The sequence below is a fragment of the Capra hircus genome, chromosome 2, assembly GCF_001704415.2.
Source record: "Capra hircus breed San Clemente chromosome 2, ASM170441v1, whole genome shotgun sequence".
In the NCBI taxonomy this organism is placed as follows: Eukaryota; Metazoa; Chordata; class Mammalia; order Artiodactyla; family Bovidae; genus Capra; species Capra hircus.
Window position 1 is genome coordinate 40,533,385 of NC_030809.1, and position 21,058 is coordinate 40,554,442.

Here is a 21,058-nt window from a genome sequence, read left to right on the forward strand (position 1 = left end):
TTGGTCCAAACACTTTGTCTTTCTAATCAATGACACAGTACCAGTTGAGAAGTAGGGGCTTAGGGTGATATCTCTGATCATTAAATGGAAGACGAGCCCTAGGAGGTGGTCTGCTCATAATACTATAACACTGATCTCTAACCATCTTAGGTAGAAACAGGTGATTGCAGGCCGTTTACTTACCAGGATGGTATGTCTGGGCACTCAGCATTGGTATGAGCCACCTTGCATAAAGAAGGAAGTTTATTTGGGAATATTTTAATAATAACTTTGTTTGCATGGTGTGTTATAGTATACAAAGCACTTGCCCAGACGTCATCTGTCTCAGACTTCATAGAGATCCTGTGAGGCCAACTCCAAAGAAATTAGCCCCATTTGGCAGAGGAAGAAAGTGAGAGTATGTAACTTTCTAAGATTAAATAGTAAGTAGAAAGAGTTAGGTTAGAACCCAGGTCTCCTGATTGCAAGTCGTGTATGTGAGTCGACACATAAGTGTGTTGTGTGTGTGTTTTACGCTACTTGCAAGCATGATACTCCATTTTCAGAAGTTCTGGCAACCTTTCTGAATTTAAAAAAAAGTGAGATTGGAATGTAAAATAAGGTTTGTACTGTGGGTTTTCCATTTGGGCATGTATCATTTTCATTCATTGGTTTTTGTTACCCTTTAAATTAATAAGAACATAAATGAAGCTATTTGTGACAGAAACCCAAGCTAACAGAGATTTAAAGAAGATGGAAGATTTTTTCTCTTTGAGTCCAGGCTCCCAGACAGGTGTTTTCTGAGAAGCAGTCAAAAGCCCAGACTCCTTCTGTCCTGTTGGTTCCCATCCCTGGGGTTTCTGCCCTTAAGAAATAGCCAATATCCATGCAGTTCAAGATGGCTATTCCCAGGCCTGCTTTCCAGGCATCTAGTTTTCATGCAGCTATTTGGAAAGTGGGAATGGGAAAGGATGTCCCAACCTTTAAAGTACAACATGGAGTGGCACTTTTCACTTCCACTCTCATCTCGCTGGCCAGAAGTTAGTTATATGTTGACATGCAACTGCAAAGAAGTTGGGAAATAGAATCCTCATTGTAGATGGTAAGGAGCCCAGCTAAAATCTGGGGAGTCTCTTATGATAAAAAAGGGGAGAATGAATATAGAAGGAATGAATATAGAAGCTGTTGCTTCTCTGTCCTTAGTCTTAAGAATAGTCTCTTTTAAAGACATTTAAGCATGAAGCACTTGGGTTCAGAAATTCTAAATGTATAATAGGGTAAGAAAAAAAAATCCGAGTGCATTTTAGTTTGTAGCATATTGCACAATCCAAATAACTGCAGGAAAACTAGGTTCCTGTGATATGCCAGAAGTTCTGAATGGAAATTTAATTTACATTTTGCATTTTATGAGAATATTGCATTGTTGGCATAATATGAAGTGACTGGGAAATGAATAACTTTGACATAGTAAGCCTGTAGGGTCAAATTAACCTCATCTTAATATTCTTGCACATTTTTTCCCTTCCAAAGTATAAAGTCACATTGCATTGACATTTTTGTCCCAGGATGAAAATTTAGTAGGAGAATGAAAAGTATTTTGTAGCTATGGGTTTAGCACAGACAAAATTAAGACTGTTTGAGGTTAGAGGTATATAGGCTGACAGATTGTGTGGGGGTGTTTTTACATATGTGGGTGTCAATATGTTTGTGCTGAATTGTTTGCAGATTTGAGGGGAGGTGGGTGCGTGCGTGTGTGTGTGTGTGTGTGTGTGTGTGTGTGTTATTATAGACTCCATGGGTAGCTTCAATCATTGTGTTTTCTTCCTAATTCCTACTACAGAGCAACAGAAAGAGAGTGTAGGAGGATCTAGGTTACAGAGTTTTGAAGGAAGATTTGAATAAGGACTAGTCACAGGATGCATGTTTGTTCAGTCAAATTCATCAAGAGTGTGTGGAATGTCTCCAGTATTCTCAGTCTTGGAAATACTAAGGTGAATAAACCCAGCCTCTGCCCTTGAAGAGACCAGTCTGTGAAGCTACAGCATGTAAACAGATCACTCAAGTAGTAAGATAAGACTCTTCTAAAAGAAGTTTCAGGAGCAGAGAGGAAGGGGTGCCCACCTCTATCAGAGCTGGCATAGAATCACTTCCCCGAGAAGGTGCTTTGTGAGGTCCTTGTGCCGCACAGTAGATGAGGCTCTGAGGATCCGGCTATGTAAAGACATGGGCCTTGTCCCCAAGGCAGTCAGCCTCCTGTGAGGGGGTGGTAGTATGTCATCAAGGCCCCGAAGGGTGTGGTTCTTACCACCGCTTCAGGCCATTCTTGCAATTCTTCATATCCTCATCCTTCACCTCAGCTATGACAACCCCCTGTTCCCCATCTCTGGCCCTGTGCATCTCGTGTTCCTGCTTCCTGAAATGTCCACTGTCCTTGTCCCCGACATCCTTCAGTTTTCAGTGAGATGTCTCTTTTCTGGGAAGCCTTCCCCAGTGGTTCTGTGGAGTCTTGGGGATGACTTTTTCCACACATCCACGCACTGATCAGACACACTGGGCCTTGTGTCATTTGTGTGCACTTGTAGGGCTTCCCCACCTGGGAGTTCTTCTGACACAGAGACCCTTGCTGCTTTAATCTCGAGCATTTTCATTGCTCAGTGCATATTAAAATCAAGAATTAATATTGGTTAGATCCATGTTGTCACACTGAAGAGGCCAGTGGTATTTTTCACCATCAGTGAGTTAGACCGGAAGTCTTGCTATTTAACTTTGCCTGCTCACCTGCAAACAGAGATGAGGTGTGTCGGAAACAAAGCCTGTTAGGGCTTGTTCATCTGGAAGACAGTATGTTACTGTTGATTTCTGATTGATCACTGACCCATTCATTAACAGGTGCCATACTGAGTGCATATAACGTGCCTGAGCTGGTGCTGGACAGTGGGTGATGACGAAGAGGCAAGTGAGAAAGCATCCAGCCCTGTACCCAGACACACATTGGATACTCAGTTGAATTTATTGAGTTGGAGGTGTAGGATGTCCCTGCTTTAAAAGCAATTTCCATGTAATGTGGGTAGGGAAAAGTAGGGTAAATGATCAAGGCATGAAAGGATAAATATCTACAGGAAATAGCAAAAAGTGGCCAGAGAATGAAAACTCAGACAAAGCTATAGGTTTCTAAGGGGAAGAAATGCTTGGGCTGGGGTGACGTGTAGAAGACATGTCCTGAGTAGATGACATCCCAGTAAGCAGGATGGGCTGGGGAGGGCTGCTTGGGGATGTTGGAGAGTGAGGGGTTTGTGGAAAGAGTAGTGGATAGATGAGGGTAGAAAAAGAAGTGAGATGGTTTTGTGGACATTTCTTCTTAAGTCCAGGGAGTGGTATTTGAAGAGCATCTTGTTTAGGTTATCAGTTGTCAAAGTAAGAAACAACTATTTTCCTTTTGTGTTAGTCTTTTCTTAAACTTCATACCTGGATAAGGTACATATTTGGGATGCTTTATTTAGTGGGAAAATTCAGTTTCTGGAAAAAAAAAAACTGGGGTTAATCTTGGAAGAGAGTTAAGTTATATAGACAAATTGATGTTTTAAATCTTGACTCAAAATCTCTAGGGAATTGGATTCAAATCTATTAAACTTGAATGGTAACTGGTCCAGGGGAGGGCCCATGTCTCCATCACCTGTATGTAAATGATCAAATTTGGGCTTTTTGAGGGTTGATAAAGTTACCTTTTTGTTTATTGCTTTAAGGCAAATTACGTTATCAAATATTGATTTGCTTAGGCCACCTCTCTACCATCTCTACCGTCTACATTAGGGAATAACAATTAATGATTGCATTAGCTTAATCAGAACAAATTCAAGATGCTGGCACTAGTCATTAGATAATTACCAAAGTCAGATCTAACATGGTTTTTGGATTATCCACTTTTACGGGTTTTGTATACCAGTGGTTCCTCTCTTTTCATGTATACCACCTGTGTAGCAGAAAATTAATTCTGTACTCTAATAGTAAGTGTTTTTAGCTTATTTTTTCATTAGGAAAAAAGGAAAATTACAGTTATTCTAAGACAGTAGACTGGGCATCATCAACTGATGTGATATGTGCCAACTGATGACTGCCATGTGTCTGGGATCTGGTCAGATGTGTTTCAGCCTCCCCTCCCTACACCCTGGTACTGGACCTCCATATATCTGTTTTTGCCATGAATCCCAGATACACAGTCCTCTCCCAGTGTCCTCAGGCTCCCCCAAATCCTCCCCAATATCAGGTCTACTCTCCTTCAAAGCTCCGTGCTCCGCAGTTACTCTTTGTCTTACTACTTCCCTCCATACAAGAAGAATAAATTCCTGCCGATTTTCACTTGAAGTTTTACACCTGTGTTCCCAGCCTCTGAAACATGTTGCATCTTTGGGGGGAAGGGGTGCTGTTCTACGTTGGTTTGCTTCTGAAGGGCACACTCTTGTATTAGAGATATTGTTACTCTTACAGTGGGTTGGTGATTCTTTTCATGTCAGTTAATGTTGTTTGTGGCTAAAGTTACACTGTTTTTCTTGTCATTCTTAAAATTAAATTTTTTAAAATGATTAAAAAATGAATACTTTAGTCATGGTTATAGTAATAGACTGTTCCTGCGTAGATCTTTTGCAATCATACTATCTTTATATTTGAATATGAAAATTGAAGATTCGCCATGAGTTTGAAATTTATAGGTCTTAATCAAATTCCTACCTAAATATCACATTGAATTGTGGGGACCTGATTTACAGAGTAATATCTTTATTGCTAAATGGAAGAAATGTCCTATGAATTAATTTCAAATAATTCACATCGTGTAGTTATGGTGACATAGAAAGAGACGAATGTTTTAACAACTTTTCAAACCTAATTTCTATCTAGTTTTTAACTTTATTGTAACTTTGGTAATCACTAAAATGTACTTCGGTTTCCAAATTGGTATTAAACTTTCTTTGAATTTATCCTTAAAAAGCTGATAAAACTATTTGTAAAAATTAATATTGGGTGATAACAACCAAATTAAACCAGTGAGAATCAAAGCAAAATAAGAAAAAAATACAGAAAACATTAATCATGTTGCCAGAAAATAGTTTAGATCCCCACAAGTAAAATATGAGAAACTACTTGTTTTAAAACTTGAGCACATATAATTTAAGGTATGAGTGTTGAGGTCTGAATTTTTAAATGAGTTTATAATAGTATGAGAATTATTCTCTTAAGAGTTTCAGGAGTTTGTTTTTGTTTTGTTGGGGGAATGGAATTAATTGTACCTCACTGAAAATATTAGAATACTATATACATTTTGATGAAATTTTAAAAAAATCAATTTGACTTTGAGAATATTGTGATACTCCTAGCCTTAGGGGAAAGTGAAAGTGCCCTCAGTCATGCCCGACTCTTTGTGACCCCATGGACTATAGTCCATGGAATTCTCCAGGCCAGAATACTGGAGTGGGTAGCCTTTCCCTTCTCCAGGGGATCTTCCCAGCCCAGGGATCAAACCCAGGTCTCCCGCATTGCAGGCGGATTCTTTACCAACTGAGCTATGGGAGACATGCTGCAGTATCTAAAATACTTATATTGGAATCACAGGTTATACACTTGCAAAAATTCTAATTGCTGAGAGCTGTACAAGCTCCAGCATCTGTGATGGTTGCTGACCAGTTACAGGACCAATCCACTCTTCCTTCAGCATTTCAAACAAATTCACCAAGAATCTGACAGTTCACCTCCAAAAGGAATGTTTTGGAAAAAGTATGTTAGTTGCTCATTTGTGTCTGATTCTTTGTGACCCCATGGACTGTAGCCTGCCAGGCTCCTCCGTCCATGGACTTCTTCAGGCAAGAATACTGGAGTGGGTCGCCGTTCCCTTTTCCAGGGGATCTTCTCCACCCAGAAACCGAACACGAGTCTCTTATGTCTCCTGCATTGGCAGGTGATTCTTTACCACTAGCACCACCTGGGAAGAAGTCCCCAAAGATTTGTTTCATCCTGTGTATTTCCTGGCTGTGTTTCACAAAGCTTGGTGGGTCTGAGGAGTAATTTGGTGCGATGCTTAGGCTCCAGCTTCAGTCTCGTGGAGGAGCCCTTGTGCCCTTGCCTTGCACGTAGAGGTGACACTGGTCTCTGTTCCCATAGTCTTCCCTGGCCTCCTGCACATCTGTGAACTCCCTTTTGACATCACCATCATCGTCAAAACCTTTTATCCATCTGGGACTTTGTAATTGACCAATCACTTCTATGTATTGGATTCCACTGAATCTTCGTAACGACAAGGGAAGCAGGACAGATCTTTTAAAATATCTTTTCCACCCTGGTGGTTCAGATGGTAAAGTGTCTGCCTGTAATGCGGGAGACCCGGGTTTGATCCTTGGGTCGGGAAGATCCCCTGGAGAAGGAAATGGCAACCCACTCCAGTACTCTTGCCTGGAAAATTCCATGGGCAGAGGAGCCTTGTAAGCTACAGTCTGCGGGGTCACAAAGAGTCAGACATGACTGAGCCACTTCACTTCACTTCAAGAACCGTAAGTTGAGATGAAGAAGTTAACTGACTGTACAGGCCATATTGCTGATATGTAGCAAAGCCAGAATTAGAAGCATCTGTTTTTGGATGTCTAGTCCATTTTTCTCCACCAAACCAGTGATTCAGGTTTCACTGAGACATCAAGGGATGCCTACCCTGATGGTCCTAGAGAGTCATAGGGATGGTCTCCTCCACGCATCCACACACAGGCGTTTCTTGGGTTCGTATTATCTGTGTGTACACATGGGGTTTCCCAGTCTGGGAACACCTCTAATGCTGAGACTTTTTCACTTTAGTCTCCAACGCTGTCATTGCTCAGTGAATCTTATTAATAGAATCAATAATTTAGGTTGCTTGCATCCAGATGGTCACACTGAAGAGGCTGATGGTATTTTCACCATCAGTGAGTTAGATCAGAAGTTTCATTATTTGACTTGACCTGCTCACACGTGAACAGAGATGAGATGTTTTGGTGATGATGCATGTTAGGGTTTGTGAATCTGGAAAGCAGGGTAGTAACGTAAATTTGGGGCTGGGCATTGGGAAGAGTTTAGAAAGGATGAGCCCTTACACTTGAATTAATGGTGGGAATTCCACATAGAAGATATATTTTAACCCATACTGTCCAAAATAGAAATATATGTAAGCTCTATATGTGACTTAAATTTTTCTAGTAACCACATTTTCAAGAAGTAAATAGAAATAGTGATAATAATTTTAACAATATACATTAACTAACCAAAAGTGTGAAATATTCTTTACATTGCTTCAATTTTTAAATTTTAATTAAAATTAAGTTAAAAGTTCAGCTCTTTAGTTGCCTTAGGCTCACTTTAAGTGCTCACAGCCATATATGATTCGTAACTACTGCACTGGACACCACAGGTGTCAACAGTTGTGGGATTAAGTAAAAATCCTTTCTCACCTCTCTCCACGTTCTAAAATAGGAGCTATAACTACTTAAGGACATAAAGTTTAAATTCTAAATTATAGATTTTTAAAGAACCATTTTAAGGTGGTAATCCAGGCAATGAAGGGGCTTCCCAGGTGGCCCTAGAGGTAAAGAACCCACCTGCCAATGCAGGAGACATGAGTTGCAGGTTCGATCCCTGGGTTGGCAAGATCCCCTGGAGGAGGGCATGGCAACCCACTCTAGTATTCTTGCCTGGAGAATCCCATGGGCAGAAGAGCCTGATGGGCTACAATCCAAGGGGTCGCAGAAAGTCAGACACAACAGAAGCGACTAAGGACACACGCACGCCAAGCGATGAGGATTTAACCTAACCTAGGGCAGTTTTTATTTTATTAGTTGTTTTAAAAATTACAAAAATAGAGTAAATGTTTGCATGCTCTGTAAAGTGACTAGTGCTTTTTGTAAATTCAGTAACTCGGGTCGTAGCATCTATTTGGCCTTTGGATGAGCAAGTGATTAATGAATGAAAAGAATCAACATATAGCGTAAATAAAAGAGTATGTGTTTTATTTTATGTAGTCATTAAAATAAATGCTTTTGAAATTATGGACAATAAAGTCCTTGTCTCATTTTTCCATCAGTCACCTAAAGAAAGTATTTAAGATTCATCTGGAATCTAAGAGGAACTCTGAGACAGTTTTCCAAAGCAGAGTTAAGAACTTGGAGTATTTTCTTGTTGTAGCAGGTACCCCCTGAGAAGGAATTGTCAAACTATGGAGTGATGTTTACTGGTTACTCTTTTTTCCAATGTTAAGAAAGCGTAGTGACATTTTCTCTCTCAATGACTTTATTCCCCAGGTAGCTTAAATTCTCTAGTGCTGCTGAGTGTGATGTGAAAGCAATTGATAGGTCTTTGCTGGTTCCCTCTAGATGTACTCAGTAGCAATATAAACTCATTACAGAGTATTCTTCCTCCTTTCCATTTTGCTTTTCTATTTCCTGATCCTCAGAATTACAAATTCCTAATTCAGGTCCTAAGGGGACTAGGACCCTAACATGCCTAGACAACAGAAATCTAGTAGCTACATTTTTTTAAAAAAGAAAAGTAAATAGATGAAATTAGTTTTAACTGAAACCTGGGTACGTCAAGGTCCTAGTCTCCTTAGGAATTGGATTAGGAACTTGAAATTTTCAGATCAGGAAATGAATGCAAAAAATATGCATTAGCAATGTCTATTTTCAAGAGACTTTTAATGCAAGATTCTGATACCTGTTCATACTTCCTGCTTCATACTTCATACTTCGTGTCTTTGTCTTAAAGGCAAATGTATAGTGCAATACATTTGACATATCACTTAAACTCTCCCAGACTCATCTTCAGTGAGAACCTTTACAAATGAATTCCATAAAATGACGCACATGGTTTCCCAGAGGAGATGTTGCTCAGGAGACCGATCCCAGGCGTGAGTTGAAGGTTACAGGAAGATTTTCAGGATACTCCTTTTTTAGGCTCAGGTGGATAGGGAAGAAGTGGGGAGTGATCAATGATGGTGAAGGAATACTTAATCCATTGTAGAGTTTCACACTGTGGTCTCTGACACAGAGGTATGGCCGGGTTTAAACAAGCCAGCAATCATTTTCTGCTCTTAAGTCAGGTCAGAACATAGAGAGGGACTGAGATTGCTTAGACCTCCTGCTCCTCTGTGTGGACTTGGGTCTTTGTTGCAAATCAGAAAGGATGCCTCATTCATGCAGTGTGTTCTACAGGGTTGAGCCAGCCCCCATTTTGGTACTATTGGTATCACAACAAACAAAAGAGATGCCTGCATGAAGCTTATACTCTCCTAGGGGAAGCAGACAGTACTGCACACAAACAATATGCAATCTCATTTCAAAGCGACTCAGTTCAGTTCCGTCGCTCAGTCGTGTCCAACTCTTTGCGACCCCAAGGACTGCAGCACACCAGGCCTTCCTGTTCATCACCAACTCCCGGAGTTCACTCAAACTCACGTCCATTGAGTCGGTGATGCCATCCAACCATCTCATCCTCTGTCATCCCCTCCTCCTCCCACCTTCAGTCTTAACCAGCATCAGGGTCTTTTCAGATGAGTCAATTCTTTGCATCAGGTGGCCAAAGTATTGGAGCTTCAGCTTCAGCATCAGTCCTTCCAATGAATATTCAGGACTGATTTCCTTGAGGATTCACTGTTTGGATCTCCTTGCAGTTCAAGGGACTCTCAAGAGTTTTCTCCAACACCACAGTTCAAAAGCATCAATTCTCAGCATCAGTGAGAATGATCAGCTCATCAACTGAGCATCAGTGCTCAGTTTTCTTTATAGTCCAACTCTCACATCCATACATGACTACTGGAAAAAACATAGCTTTGACTAGACAGACCTTTGTTGGCAAAGTAATGTCTCTGCTTTTGAATATGCTGTCTAGTTTGGTCATAACTTTTCTTCCAAGGAGCAAGCGTCTTTTAATTTCATGGCTGCAGTCACCATCTGCAGTGATTTTATAGTCCAAAAAAATAAAGTCTGTTGCAACTAAGTGGTCCCAGAAGATGACAGAATATGCTGCTGCTCAACAGAGAATGCCGAGGGTAGATCTCTCTGAAGTGGAGACAGTTGAGCATTGACCTGGTGGCAGTGAGGGAACAGGAGCATTCCAGGCAGAGCAGGGAGCAAATGCAAAAGCTCTGAGGTGGGAGCAGTCAGGTAGGGCACGAGTAATTGAGTTGGCCATGGCAGATCATGGGGATTCTATACAATAGGACCTTACAAGCTTTTGACTTCTATCCTTAAAGCAGTAGGAAACCATTGGAACATTTACGTTTTAATTTCTTCTTAACCTTTTTTGGGTCATGAACTTCTTTAGCAGTCTGGTGAAGCCTGTGGAACCCTCTGTAGAATAATGTTTTTCAATGCATAAAATAAAATCCCAGAGGGTGTTAAAGAAAATAACTATATGGAAATAGAAAGATTAAAGTCCCCTGTAAGAGACATACATGCTCCGATTTATATTTTCAAAGGGTTCTTCTGGCTGCTGCAGGCAGAACAGACTGTAGGGACCAACGCTGGAAGCACAGACACTAGTGAACGTGGAACTAAGATCTTCTCATATACCCTGTAGGTTAGTGGTCTCGAAGTACAGTTGTGCAACACTGTCGTTTTGAATGCAGGAAGAAAATTTGATAACTTCTGTTTATATTTGTGTGTTGGGGGGGCGGTTAGTCGCTCAGTTTTGTCCAGCTCTCTGTGACCCCATGGACTGTAACCCACCATGTTCCTCCATCCATGGATTTCTCCAGGTGAGTTTCTGGAGTAGGTTGCCATTTCCTTCTCCAGGGAATCTTCCCAACTCAGGGATCGAACCTGCGTCTCCTTCATTACAGGCAGATTCGTTACTGCTATGCCGCCGGGGAAGACCCTGTTTATATTTAAATGCCCTAATTCTTTTAAATTTCCATATTGAGTGTATGTTTTATAACGTCCTAACGTATTAGGACATTAGTACATTTATATAATTCGTGGATTAATCTACATGTATTGGAGGTGCATATTCAGAAGGCAATGGTAACGGTACTTTTTGATCAACCAAATGTGATGATCACGATGTAGGGAGAGTTACTCTGTAAGAAACTGAATAAAAGGCCACTCTGCTTTGGGCCACATTGCATTTCAGAGGTCATTTTGTAAGGAAGCCTGAATTCGTGCCCTGCAGTATTAGTGAGCTTTAAACATGAAATTGTATTCCCCATTCTACTTTTCTTGTCCCTCTGATTTCTGAACTTCCCCCTGTTTCAGGCACTACTCCTTCATTTGGTTGAGTTCTTTCTTGGTTATTTTAATTTTTTATGAGCATTTGCAGAAATGGCAACTTGTGGGTTAATTAATCAGATGTTGGAAAACTAGCTTGACGAATCGCTGTAGCATGGCGTGGCTAAACTGGCAGGGCGGGGGGCTTGCCCTCAGTGGTGCTCTGTGCAGTGCCTGCTGAAGCAGGAGACAGTGTTAGGCAACGCGGTTCAGAGCCAAGTCCAGCTGCCTGCAGCTTCTGTCTTTGCAGCTGCAGCAGGGACACGGCCACTGGAAGCATGCTGTGAAATAGCTACTGGGCAGAGTGGCTTGGTTTGTTCTGGGAATTAACAGAGCATCCACATTATCCTCTGGGAAATAACTAAATCCTTGACATTATTTGTTAGCATAAAACAAAACTAATTTTTAAAAATTCAGCAAGGGAAAAAGCAAACACTTAGAAATTAAAAAAAAACCCAAAGACATCCGCTTTAATCTCCATTTTGTCTCTGTCCTTCCTGTGTCCTTCAGAGTGTGGTTGCCTATGATGGACGGGTCTGTTCGATTGTGGGATTGATTTTGGGGACTGGATGGCTCTGCTTGTTGCTGCAGAATGTCATGGCATTTCCAGATGCCTCGTTGTTGCTTTGGAGCTGTGCTTGGTACCCAAGGTTCCAGGACCCTCCAATGTTACTTGTACATGAAGGCCTTTGGGCGTAAGGGGCATTTGGAATTTTGAAGTCTTTGGTGCCTCATTCTCCATTTCTTGTTATTGTGTTTGCCAGATTTCTTTGAAGTAACAGAGGCTCATGGGTGATCAGTAGCATTAAGTAATTGATGCCAACAGTCCTCTCTGGTACTTCTCTCTCCAACTTGGGTCTCTTAGTTCCCCTTCAACATCCCACTCATTCAGAGCAGATATAAAGGACACGGTCTTTCTGGTCCATTCTCCATCAGTATACTGAGGTAACACTGCAGACTGAAAAAGACTCTCCCATTTTTCAATATTTCGGTTGCCCAGAGTAACTCCAGGCTCAGCAGGCTGGAGCCTGAGTCCTGGAAGTTTGTATTGACCACCACTTAGACCTGTCTCCTCAGCCGCCTCTGAGAATGCAGGCTAATGGGGAGGGGTGGGGGTTCAGATTAACCATTTACCTTGCTCCAGGCTCCAGAAATGCCTGATACACAACACCTTACGTCAGCCTCGCAATAGACACAGGAATCTCACCCCCATTTGACAGATGGGGACCCTGAGGCCTCGTGTCTGTAACAAACAGAATAAGATCCCAGGTGTGCTAACTCTGAAGCTGACCTGACCCCATCACACTTCACCCTCTCTCTCTGCAGCAGGCACACTTTTCTAAAATTGTGGCTGTAAGGATCTAGAAGGTGAACTTTTAACACTGCTTAGTGATTCTTTTTTTTTTTTTTTTCTGGTTTCCAAAACTGAATGGGTTTCCTCCTGCGCCTCTGGCCCTCCTTCATGTCCTCTTGGTTCAGTTGAAAAGAGATGCCTGTATTTCTCATTCCTCTTCTCCATGGGCCTTACAGAGCAGCGGCTCACTAGGGCACCGATTTAATGAAATAAAATTTTCAATCCTGTTTGGTTCAATTCTAGGTGATACAAATAAAGAATCGTGAACACTTTGTAGTTAGGTTTAAAGGGAAGGAGAAAGGTGGAAAGAAGAAAGTGGGTCAAGTATAGTATCTGGGCAAGGTCTCCTAAACTGCTGCCTAGTGAAAGATTGAGCTATTAAAAATGGAGAAATAATGGGGCAGCCGTACTACTTCGGCACTTGTGTATCTGGAAATTTTGGGTTTGGCAGTTTATACTGTTTGCCAGTTACATTAATCGTATCTATGCCAGACATTGTTCTGATTAATATATAGTACATGTGTATATTAATTTACCCTCTCCCTTTGAGGTACATACTACTATTATTTGTGAAGAAGACAGAGGCACAGAGAGGTTTATCATCTTGCCCAAGGAGAGATAGTTAAGGGCAGAACCAAAAGTTGAGCCTAGGAAAGTTGGCTTCAGAGGGCTGTTGACTTCTATGCTAACAGGTCTCTCAGTGACAGGGCTCAGTAACTCTTAAGATTTCAGAGATCACTTTCTTTTCTCCTTTGTTTTTTTTTTTTTTTTTTTGCTTTTTAAAATTTTATTTCAACATTACTATGCTTACAGGAGTACACTCATATGGGTTAATAGAATGCAATTTAACTTATCCTACACAATTGGGACCAAAAACCTGGTCCCACCATACAGTTGGAAGGGTAAATATTTGTCATGTTTGGTGACAGACATTGATGGGTTAAAGAAAAAAAAGGTCTTAGGAAAAGTCATGTACTTTCTCTCCCATATTCCTCCATCTGTATTTACTGTGCAAAAAGGTCACTTGAGCACAGAGCTTGGATTTCATGCTTCTAAGTAGCTTCAACGTGGCTGAAACCTTGCTCTACAAATTGACTTTAAAAATATTTTGTAATAATGTGTATCGCTCTCGCATATGAATGTGCTGGAGTCATTCAGTGATGATCTTCTTAAATGGGACTTTTGTGACTATATTTTACATAAATACCAGGAATCGTTAAGTGATTTTTTGTTTTACTCTTAAATTGTAGCCTTTCCTCATGAGTGTCCATCCACTCATTTACTGGAAGGAACGGAGGTTCTGGGAGCCCTGAGCTCTTTGCCTTGTCAGTCAGCTGCCTGGCTACACTTTGTGGTAGGAGGGAAGAGAGGGGAGAAGACTAAAAAGGCTGAAATGGTAAATTACTCTCGGTTCTGGAGAAAAATAGAATTAGAAGCATTTGTGGTTCTGATGAAAATAGCACATTTCCTTTCTGCTTGGAATGTGGGGGGTCAGAGAGCTCCAGAGAATAGAAAATAAATAAAAATTGATCCCTCTCCAGTCAAAGGAAATGCTTTGACTCTGGGAACTGAAATGACAGCTCTAGATTTGAAGATCTTGTGAAACCACTTTTGAAGGTTAAAAAAAAGAACAACAAAAGTACTAAGAGGCTTAAAAAAATGTGACACACTATGTTAGGAAATTTAGCCTTTCAGGAATGATTTTATAGCCCTTTTCCAAGACTGAAGAGTAGGCAACAGACCCAGATCATGTTGTTCCTGTCACTGACCATGGTCATTCCATCTCTCCTTGCAGGTGAGAAGCCTTATAAGTGCTCATGGGAAGGGTGTGAGTGGCGTTTTGCACGAAGCGATGAGCTCACAAGGCACTACAGGAAACACACAGGTGCAAAGCCCTTTAAATGCAACCACTGCGACAGGTAAAGAAACGTAGAAGCTGGCGGGAAGGGAAAGGGAGACGGTGAAGTGGGTGGGAGGTTGGGTTGGTTGTGCGCTCCTGGCTTCATCACAAGCCTCTCTCGAAGAGACTCGGGCCTGGGGATGCCTCGTACTTCTCCATGGAGAAAACCAATGAGATTAAGGGTGCCTCCTTGCATACATTTAAGAGATGATATGGATTCTTAGGTCAGTTACATGAGTATTTCATGAACACCAGAACTATGATGGTCTCTAGATATCAGTGAGACCTAACTCCTACCCTCGAGGGGATAATGTGACAGATAATTTTAGTATAATAAGAAAATTAATAGACTAGAGAGAATGGTCGCCTGTAGTTTCTGATCTTTTTATTAATATCAATACCGTTTTTCTCAGTGTGAGAAGTAGAAAGCCTGCATGAAGGAGGGGAAATTAGTTATAAGACTCCTTTGAAGCATTGTTAGAAATGAATTTACTGAAGAGAGTTCCCATTCTTTTGGGGGGCCTGGGCCATCCTTTCTTCTTTGAAAGTAGGTACAAAGGTCTAAAAGATGGTGAGGCTTTGAGAACTCATCCTATAATTCAATTTCAAACCTTCAGCATTTGATAGTGGAAGAAAGAGCACGTAGCAACAGACACTACACAAGTAATAGTATCTGACAGCCCTGGCATTATCAACCAATAAACCCCAAAATGGAGACTCTGCAGGCCAAGGTGAAGGCAGGATTAGGTTTAGACGTAATCAAATAATGGGCTTGCATCTGAGCGTGTTATCCTTCTAATCCTATTTCTGTGTTTAAAAGGAAGCTTAAGAAAATTAACCATCTTTTTAATGCAATATTAAAGGTCTCGGTTATGATGAGAAAAATGCTTCTAATACGATAAAAGCCCTGAAAGCCTCAGGGTTCCCCGGCTCAGCCCCTCGCTCGCAGGGTGGCAGGAGGGCTGTGCAGGATGTCCACAGAGGCCTGGCTCTCCAGTGGAGGAAATGCGATCGCTTTTGCATCCTGCCCCTCCCCCAGCCCCCTCACCAGACCTTCCTCTGGTGCAGAGCAGGACAAAAGTGGCCACGTTTCATGGGTGGCCAGTGCCTTGGTGCTCCTTTAAGATGCTTATAAAGAAGCATTCACTTTGTTCCTCCCCTTTTTTTTTTTTTCCCCTTTTTCCTGAAGAGCCTATTTTCCTCTTATCTTCATTCTCAAAGAACTAAATAAAGCCCCCATGCCTCCTGGAGCCCAAAGATAACCTCCCACCCCAAGGCTGAGGAAGTATACTCCATGAAGCTATTGTCTGTCCGTCCCTTAGAGCTCTCTTCTGCTACTCCAAAATACAACCTGTTTGTCATTTCTGCCCCATTCACCTCAAAGTCCCCCTGAATTTATAGAAATCAGCAGCTATTCTCCTATAGATTATATTTCAGTGATGTTGATGTTCCTCCACAGTCCTTTGAGGAAGGGCATTATATCAGTGGGGATGAAGATATATCCTTTGTGAGTTATCAGAGTGTGGTGGTAGTAGGTACACATGAGTCGTCCTTCCCTGAAAGGTGGTGAGGCTATTACTTGGAAATCATGCTTTATGGATAGCCATAAGCCTTGGAAACAGGCAAAGAATTGTTTTTGGGAAATTGCCAGACTTCGTATTCCTCTTAAGTCAACTGAGTTATTAAGCAGTATTAACTGTCTGTACTGGAGAAGGGGATGACAGAGAATGAGATGGTTGGATAGCATCATCAGCTCAATGGACATGAATTTGAGCAAGCTGCAGGAGATGGTGAAGGAGAGGGAAGCCTGGCATGCTGCAGTCCATGGGGACACAAAGAGTCAGACATGACTGAGCGACTGAACAACAACAATGCATCTTTCCAGCACTTAACATATTAGGATTAAACCTGACTGATGTACATGGAGAAATAATTTCAAACTGACCAGATATTTCAGTGTAGGAGATGTCAGGGATGGGTAGTTCAGTTAGTCTTTTGCTTGATTTTCCTCATCAAAATATACTCTGATTTCTGGAGCTAGAAGTTTGCTGAGCAGATGGTACAAACTCTGTGACATGGTATTTGGGGCAGCTGGCGAGTAGCTCAAACTTCTGTGGCAGCAGAGTCAGTGCTTTTCACCAGTGTCAGAAACCAGGGGGTGGAGCCTCGTTAGTGTCTCCTGACAGGCAGCACCTTGTACTTCAGCTGCAGGAACTGTGCTGAAAATAGAGCAGGTCTGGGAGGTGGCGGGGGGAGCTGGAGTGGTCCCAAAGTGATGGAAGGGAAGCCTGGAGTGACCGCGGACTTGGCATTCCTTAGAAGACTTTTACCTTCAAAGAAAGAGGACATTTATAGCCCTTAGCGCAGAGCACTGGATCCTGTTGGTGCCACAATATGTATGAGCCTGGGAAATCTATCTCTTGTCTCATATAATTGAATAATCAGACTACCCTCTGGGCATACGTGCTAAGTCATTTCAGTCATGTCCGATCCTTTACGATCCCATGGACTGTATAGCCCACCAGGCTCCTCTGTCCATGGGATTTTCCAGGCAAGATTATTGAAGCAGACTGCCATTTCCTCCTCCAGGGGGTCTTCCTGAACCAGAGACCAAACCTGTATCTCTTAGGTCTCCTGCATTGAAAGGTGGGTTCTTTACCACTAGCGCCACCTGGGAAGCCCTCAGACTATCTACTTAGAGGCTGAACTAAGTAAGATTGGGGTTTCTTGACCTTAAAGCAGGTACCAAGTCTAACTTATACTTTTATTTTGCCTATAGAGTAAATTTAAAAATACATGAGTTCTTATTTGTTTTGCTGACATTTCAAATTGCTAAATGTCACAAAAATCTCTGTTTCTGGCTTTGAAAAATTGGAAGATCTGGTAACAGTGGACTCACATTCCCAGGTGGCCATAATTTTCTGGAGCTGCCTGTGGTAATGGTCCTCTGATTATTCATTTCACTCTGTTCCCCCTCCCTCACCACGGTCTCCCCAGTGTGAAGGCAGAGCATCAGTTGCCGTGTAGCATGTCCAGTTATCTCCTCTTAATGAAGAGCAACATTTCTTTATATTCACAGAAGTAGAATCAAATGGTTTTAAAATGCTATGTGTTTCTTACTCGTGACCCATTGCACCCATTTACTTTATCTGCCTGGCCTTAAAGACATTAAGTTTTGTGACCTCTGGCTTCAGGTTTGGGGAGAAAGCAATGAGGTGTTTCTGCTATTTTACCATCAAAGTACGCAGTACAGCCCACTCAGTGATCAGCTGCTAAAGGGATGAGTGTTGTTTCTCAGCCCATAGAGCAAGAGGCTTCTGATGGTAGTAAGCAGGGCTATTTCCCCAAGTAGCCATATGCAGCTATAACCCAAGGAGCCTGCTCCCAGGGTTATAGTCAGTCGCTCAGTCATGTCCAACTCTTTGCAACCCCATGGACTGTAGCCTATCAGGCTCCTCTGTCCTTGGGATTTTCCAGGCAATAGTATTGGAGTGGATTGCCATTTCCTTCTCCAGCAGATCTTCCCGACCCAGGGATTGAACCCGAGTCTCCAACATTGTAGACAGACGCTTTACCGTCTGAGCCACCAGGGTAGTACCTCCAAAATCCTAGGAAGTTTAGAGGAGGCATTTTGATCTTTGCTCTCTTGGTCAGCCCACTTATAGGTGGTGAGAAACATCAACCTATATCTAGCACTTTGGGGCCCTGGTGCGTTGCTGTTGGCTTAATGCCCATGTGACTTTAGGGGGCCTTTTTCATCAGCAAGAGAAATGACAATAGGAGTTTGACTAGTTCTCTGCAGTAAACAAATTTTAGTCATTAAGAACTTTCTTATTTAAGGTCACCTGGCTGCTGTACAGTCCTAAATACCCTCTGGGGGTATATTACCCTTAGAATGACTAGATTCTGCATTTCTAGATGCAGAGTTTATCTATTACTTTCCACTTTGCTATTCCTATGTGGAACTCAGTAAGTATAATTTAATAAATATAAATTAATCATGACTAAGTATCCTACTGGTATATTGGATTTAAATAAGACCTCAACGGTGAGGGACCCAATCTCATTCTAAATCCATGAACTTCCTAGAATTTTAACAAATAATGATGCTAGTTTGATTCAGGAGGGGTGTGGTCATATTTTATACCATGTTAAAGAATTGGTTGGTTTTTCACTTTTTTTTTTCCTGAAAGAATTTAAAGAGTAAAGATAGATGCTTGTACAGATTGCTAGGTACTCAGCACAGGTTAAGCAGTTGGTTAAAGGAGAATGCAAGTATGGAACACATACAGTACTGAGTGGTTATTTCAAATGAAGTCCTAAATCAAGAATGCTGTTGTTCCATGCAACTTCCCTGGTGATCCAGTGGTTAAGAATCCACCTGCCAATGCAGGAGACGTGGGTTCGATCCCTGGTCTGGAAAGATTTCCACATGCCGTGAAGCAACTCCTGAGCCCCATGAGACCTAATGCTTGTGCTCTGCAAAAAGAGAAGCTACCGCAGTAAGAAACCTGCATACCTCAACTAGAGAGTAGCTCCCATTTGCTGCAACTAGAGAAAGCCCACGTGCAGCAACACAGACCCAGCACAGCCACAAATTAATTAATTTAAAAAAATACCGTTGTCCCGTATGTTCTCAGGGTGTGGAAAAGAAAAGAGAAAGATTTTGTACTAGTAGCAAAGACTTCTGCTTTGCTCCTTACCATCTTGAATCCCCACTTGCCTCTTTTGGACACACAGGGTTCTTGGTACGTGCACTGTGGCTTTCTTGCAGGGCCTTGCTGCTCAGGCTTGACCAGATTAACTTCTGGATTTGTTTTCTAGTTGCTGACATTGCCAGTTGTCACGAGTTTAGTATCACCCTTATTTATCTTCACAGATTTATCATCTTACGGTTCCTTGGGTTAGACATCCAACACAGATCTCCCTGGGGGTAAAATCAAGATGTGGGTTGCTCTCCATTCCCTTCCTGAAGCTTAAGGGAAGAACCCATTTTCTTTGCCTTTTCCAGCTTTCAGCTTTGTCCATGTTCCTTGGCTTTTGACCCCATTTCTTCATCATCAAAGTTATTGAGTCCTTTTCATGCTTCCATCTCTCTGGTTTTCTCTTTTAATTCCCTTTTCCATTTTTAAAGACCCTTGCAGTGACATTGGGTCTACCCAGATAATCCAGAGTAAGTTTCCTATTTGAAAGTCAGCTGACCAGCAAATTAATTCCACCCACAACCTTAATTCTCCTTTGCCTTTGAACCTAACATATTCACAAGTTCTGGGGATGAGGTGCAAGTGTTTGGGGAAGACCATCCGTCAGTTCTGCCTACTACCAATTCTTTAAATGGACAGTTCAGCTTGACCTTCTGCTCAGCCTGAGAACTGGGTATGGCTGAAAGCATGGGGTTGGAGTCAACGCTACTTGGGTTCAGATTTTGGCTTTGCTTCTTTTTGATGAATATCTTGTCTGGTAATGGGGCTAAGAATCATACCTTCTTTAAGGAGTTCTTGTAAGAATGTTAACTTTAGAAAGGAAATACCTACAAAAAGAACTTCCCGACTTAGATCTTCTTTCTCTCTGCTGTTGAGATGAAGAAAGGATAGAAGGAAGAAAGGAGGAGGGGAAGGAGAAAGGGAAAGAAAGAGAAGAGGCAGTGGATAGTACTAAGTGTGCCCTTGGCACAGGACAGTTGAATACTAAGTTCCCCGCAGGCTGTACTGCTTTTTCTTGTACCAGTGACATCAAGTACTTGCTTTTAAAGAAAATTTATCACTCTTCTATAGTAAATCAAATCCCCTTTAGATGCTATGCCAAGGAATTATTCGAGTATCTTGCTTATACCAAATCAGAGCCTGAAATAAGCAGTTATGGTTAGAATTACTGCTATTCAATATGTTACTGAATTAGATCACTTTCTACCCTTATTGTTCCTGTTATGGTAATTTTTTTTTTTTTTCATTTTACTTTGTTCTATTTTGCTTCATTTTCTTGAGGTTCTATCTGGCATGTGTATCTGAGAAATGAACACAAACAGTGCGTGGAGAGTGCTGGGGTCAGCAGATAGGGCCAGGGGTTTTCTCTTTCTTTGTTTTAGGAATGAACAAATACAGGGAAATTCTGCCCCGAACAAGAACTCTTGCTGACCTGAGCAGAACAGCTTGCTAACACACCAACTAGAGTTTTGAACTGGAAGGATGTCTCAGGCAGTGTCTCAGGGGACCTGGGGACTTTCTCCCAGGTAGGATGGAGACCAGTTTCTAGAGCTGGATCTGAGGGAGAACTCACACCCAGAACTCAGAATGACTGCTGTCTGATGCACTGACTTCCCTGGGATTCCAGCCCAAGAACCTGAGACTGTATGTAGGCCTCAGAGATGCAGAAATGGCCACTCTATTAGTTATAAGTAGAGAACCCTGACTCAGTCTTAAGTTAGCTTCCAGGGTTTTTTATTAGCTCCTATAACTAAGAAGAACAGAATTCGATTTGTCTTCACACTTGGCTGAGTCCAGGTGCTTAGATGTTGTCCTCAGGACTAGAAACTCTCTTCCTTCCTACCCCTTGGCCTGT

The 21,058-nt window shown here is 41.8% G+C and overlaps 1 protein-coding gene across 3 annotated transcripts in view; it reads left to right on the forward strand.

Moving 5' to 3' along the window:
- Window positions 1–21,058, forward strand: part of KLF7 (Kruppel like factor 7) — a 103,575-nt gene that overhangs the window by 74,908 nt on the left and 7,609 nt on the right. For all 3 annotated transcript variants that reach the window (XM_018060367.1, XM_005676426.2, XM_005676429.3), the window contains exon 3: window positions 14,396–14,519. In XM_018060367.1, the coding sequence (XP_017915856.1) occupies window positions 14,396–14,519 (124 nt within the window). The remainder of the gene's footprint in view (window positions 1–14,395; window positions 14,520–21,058) is intronic.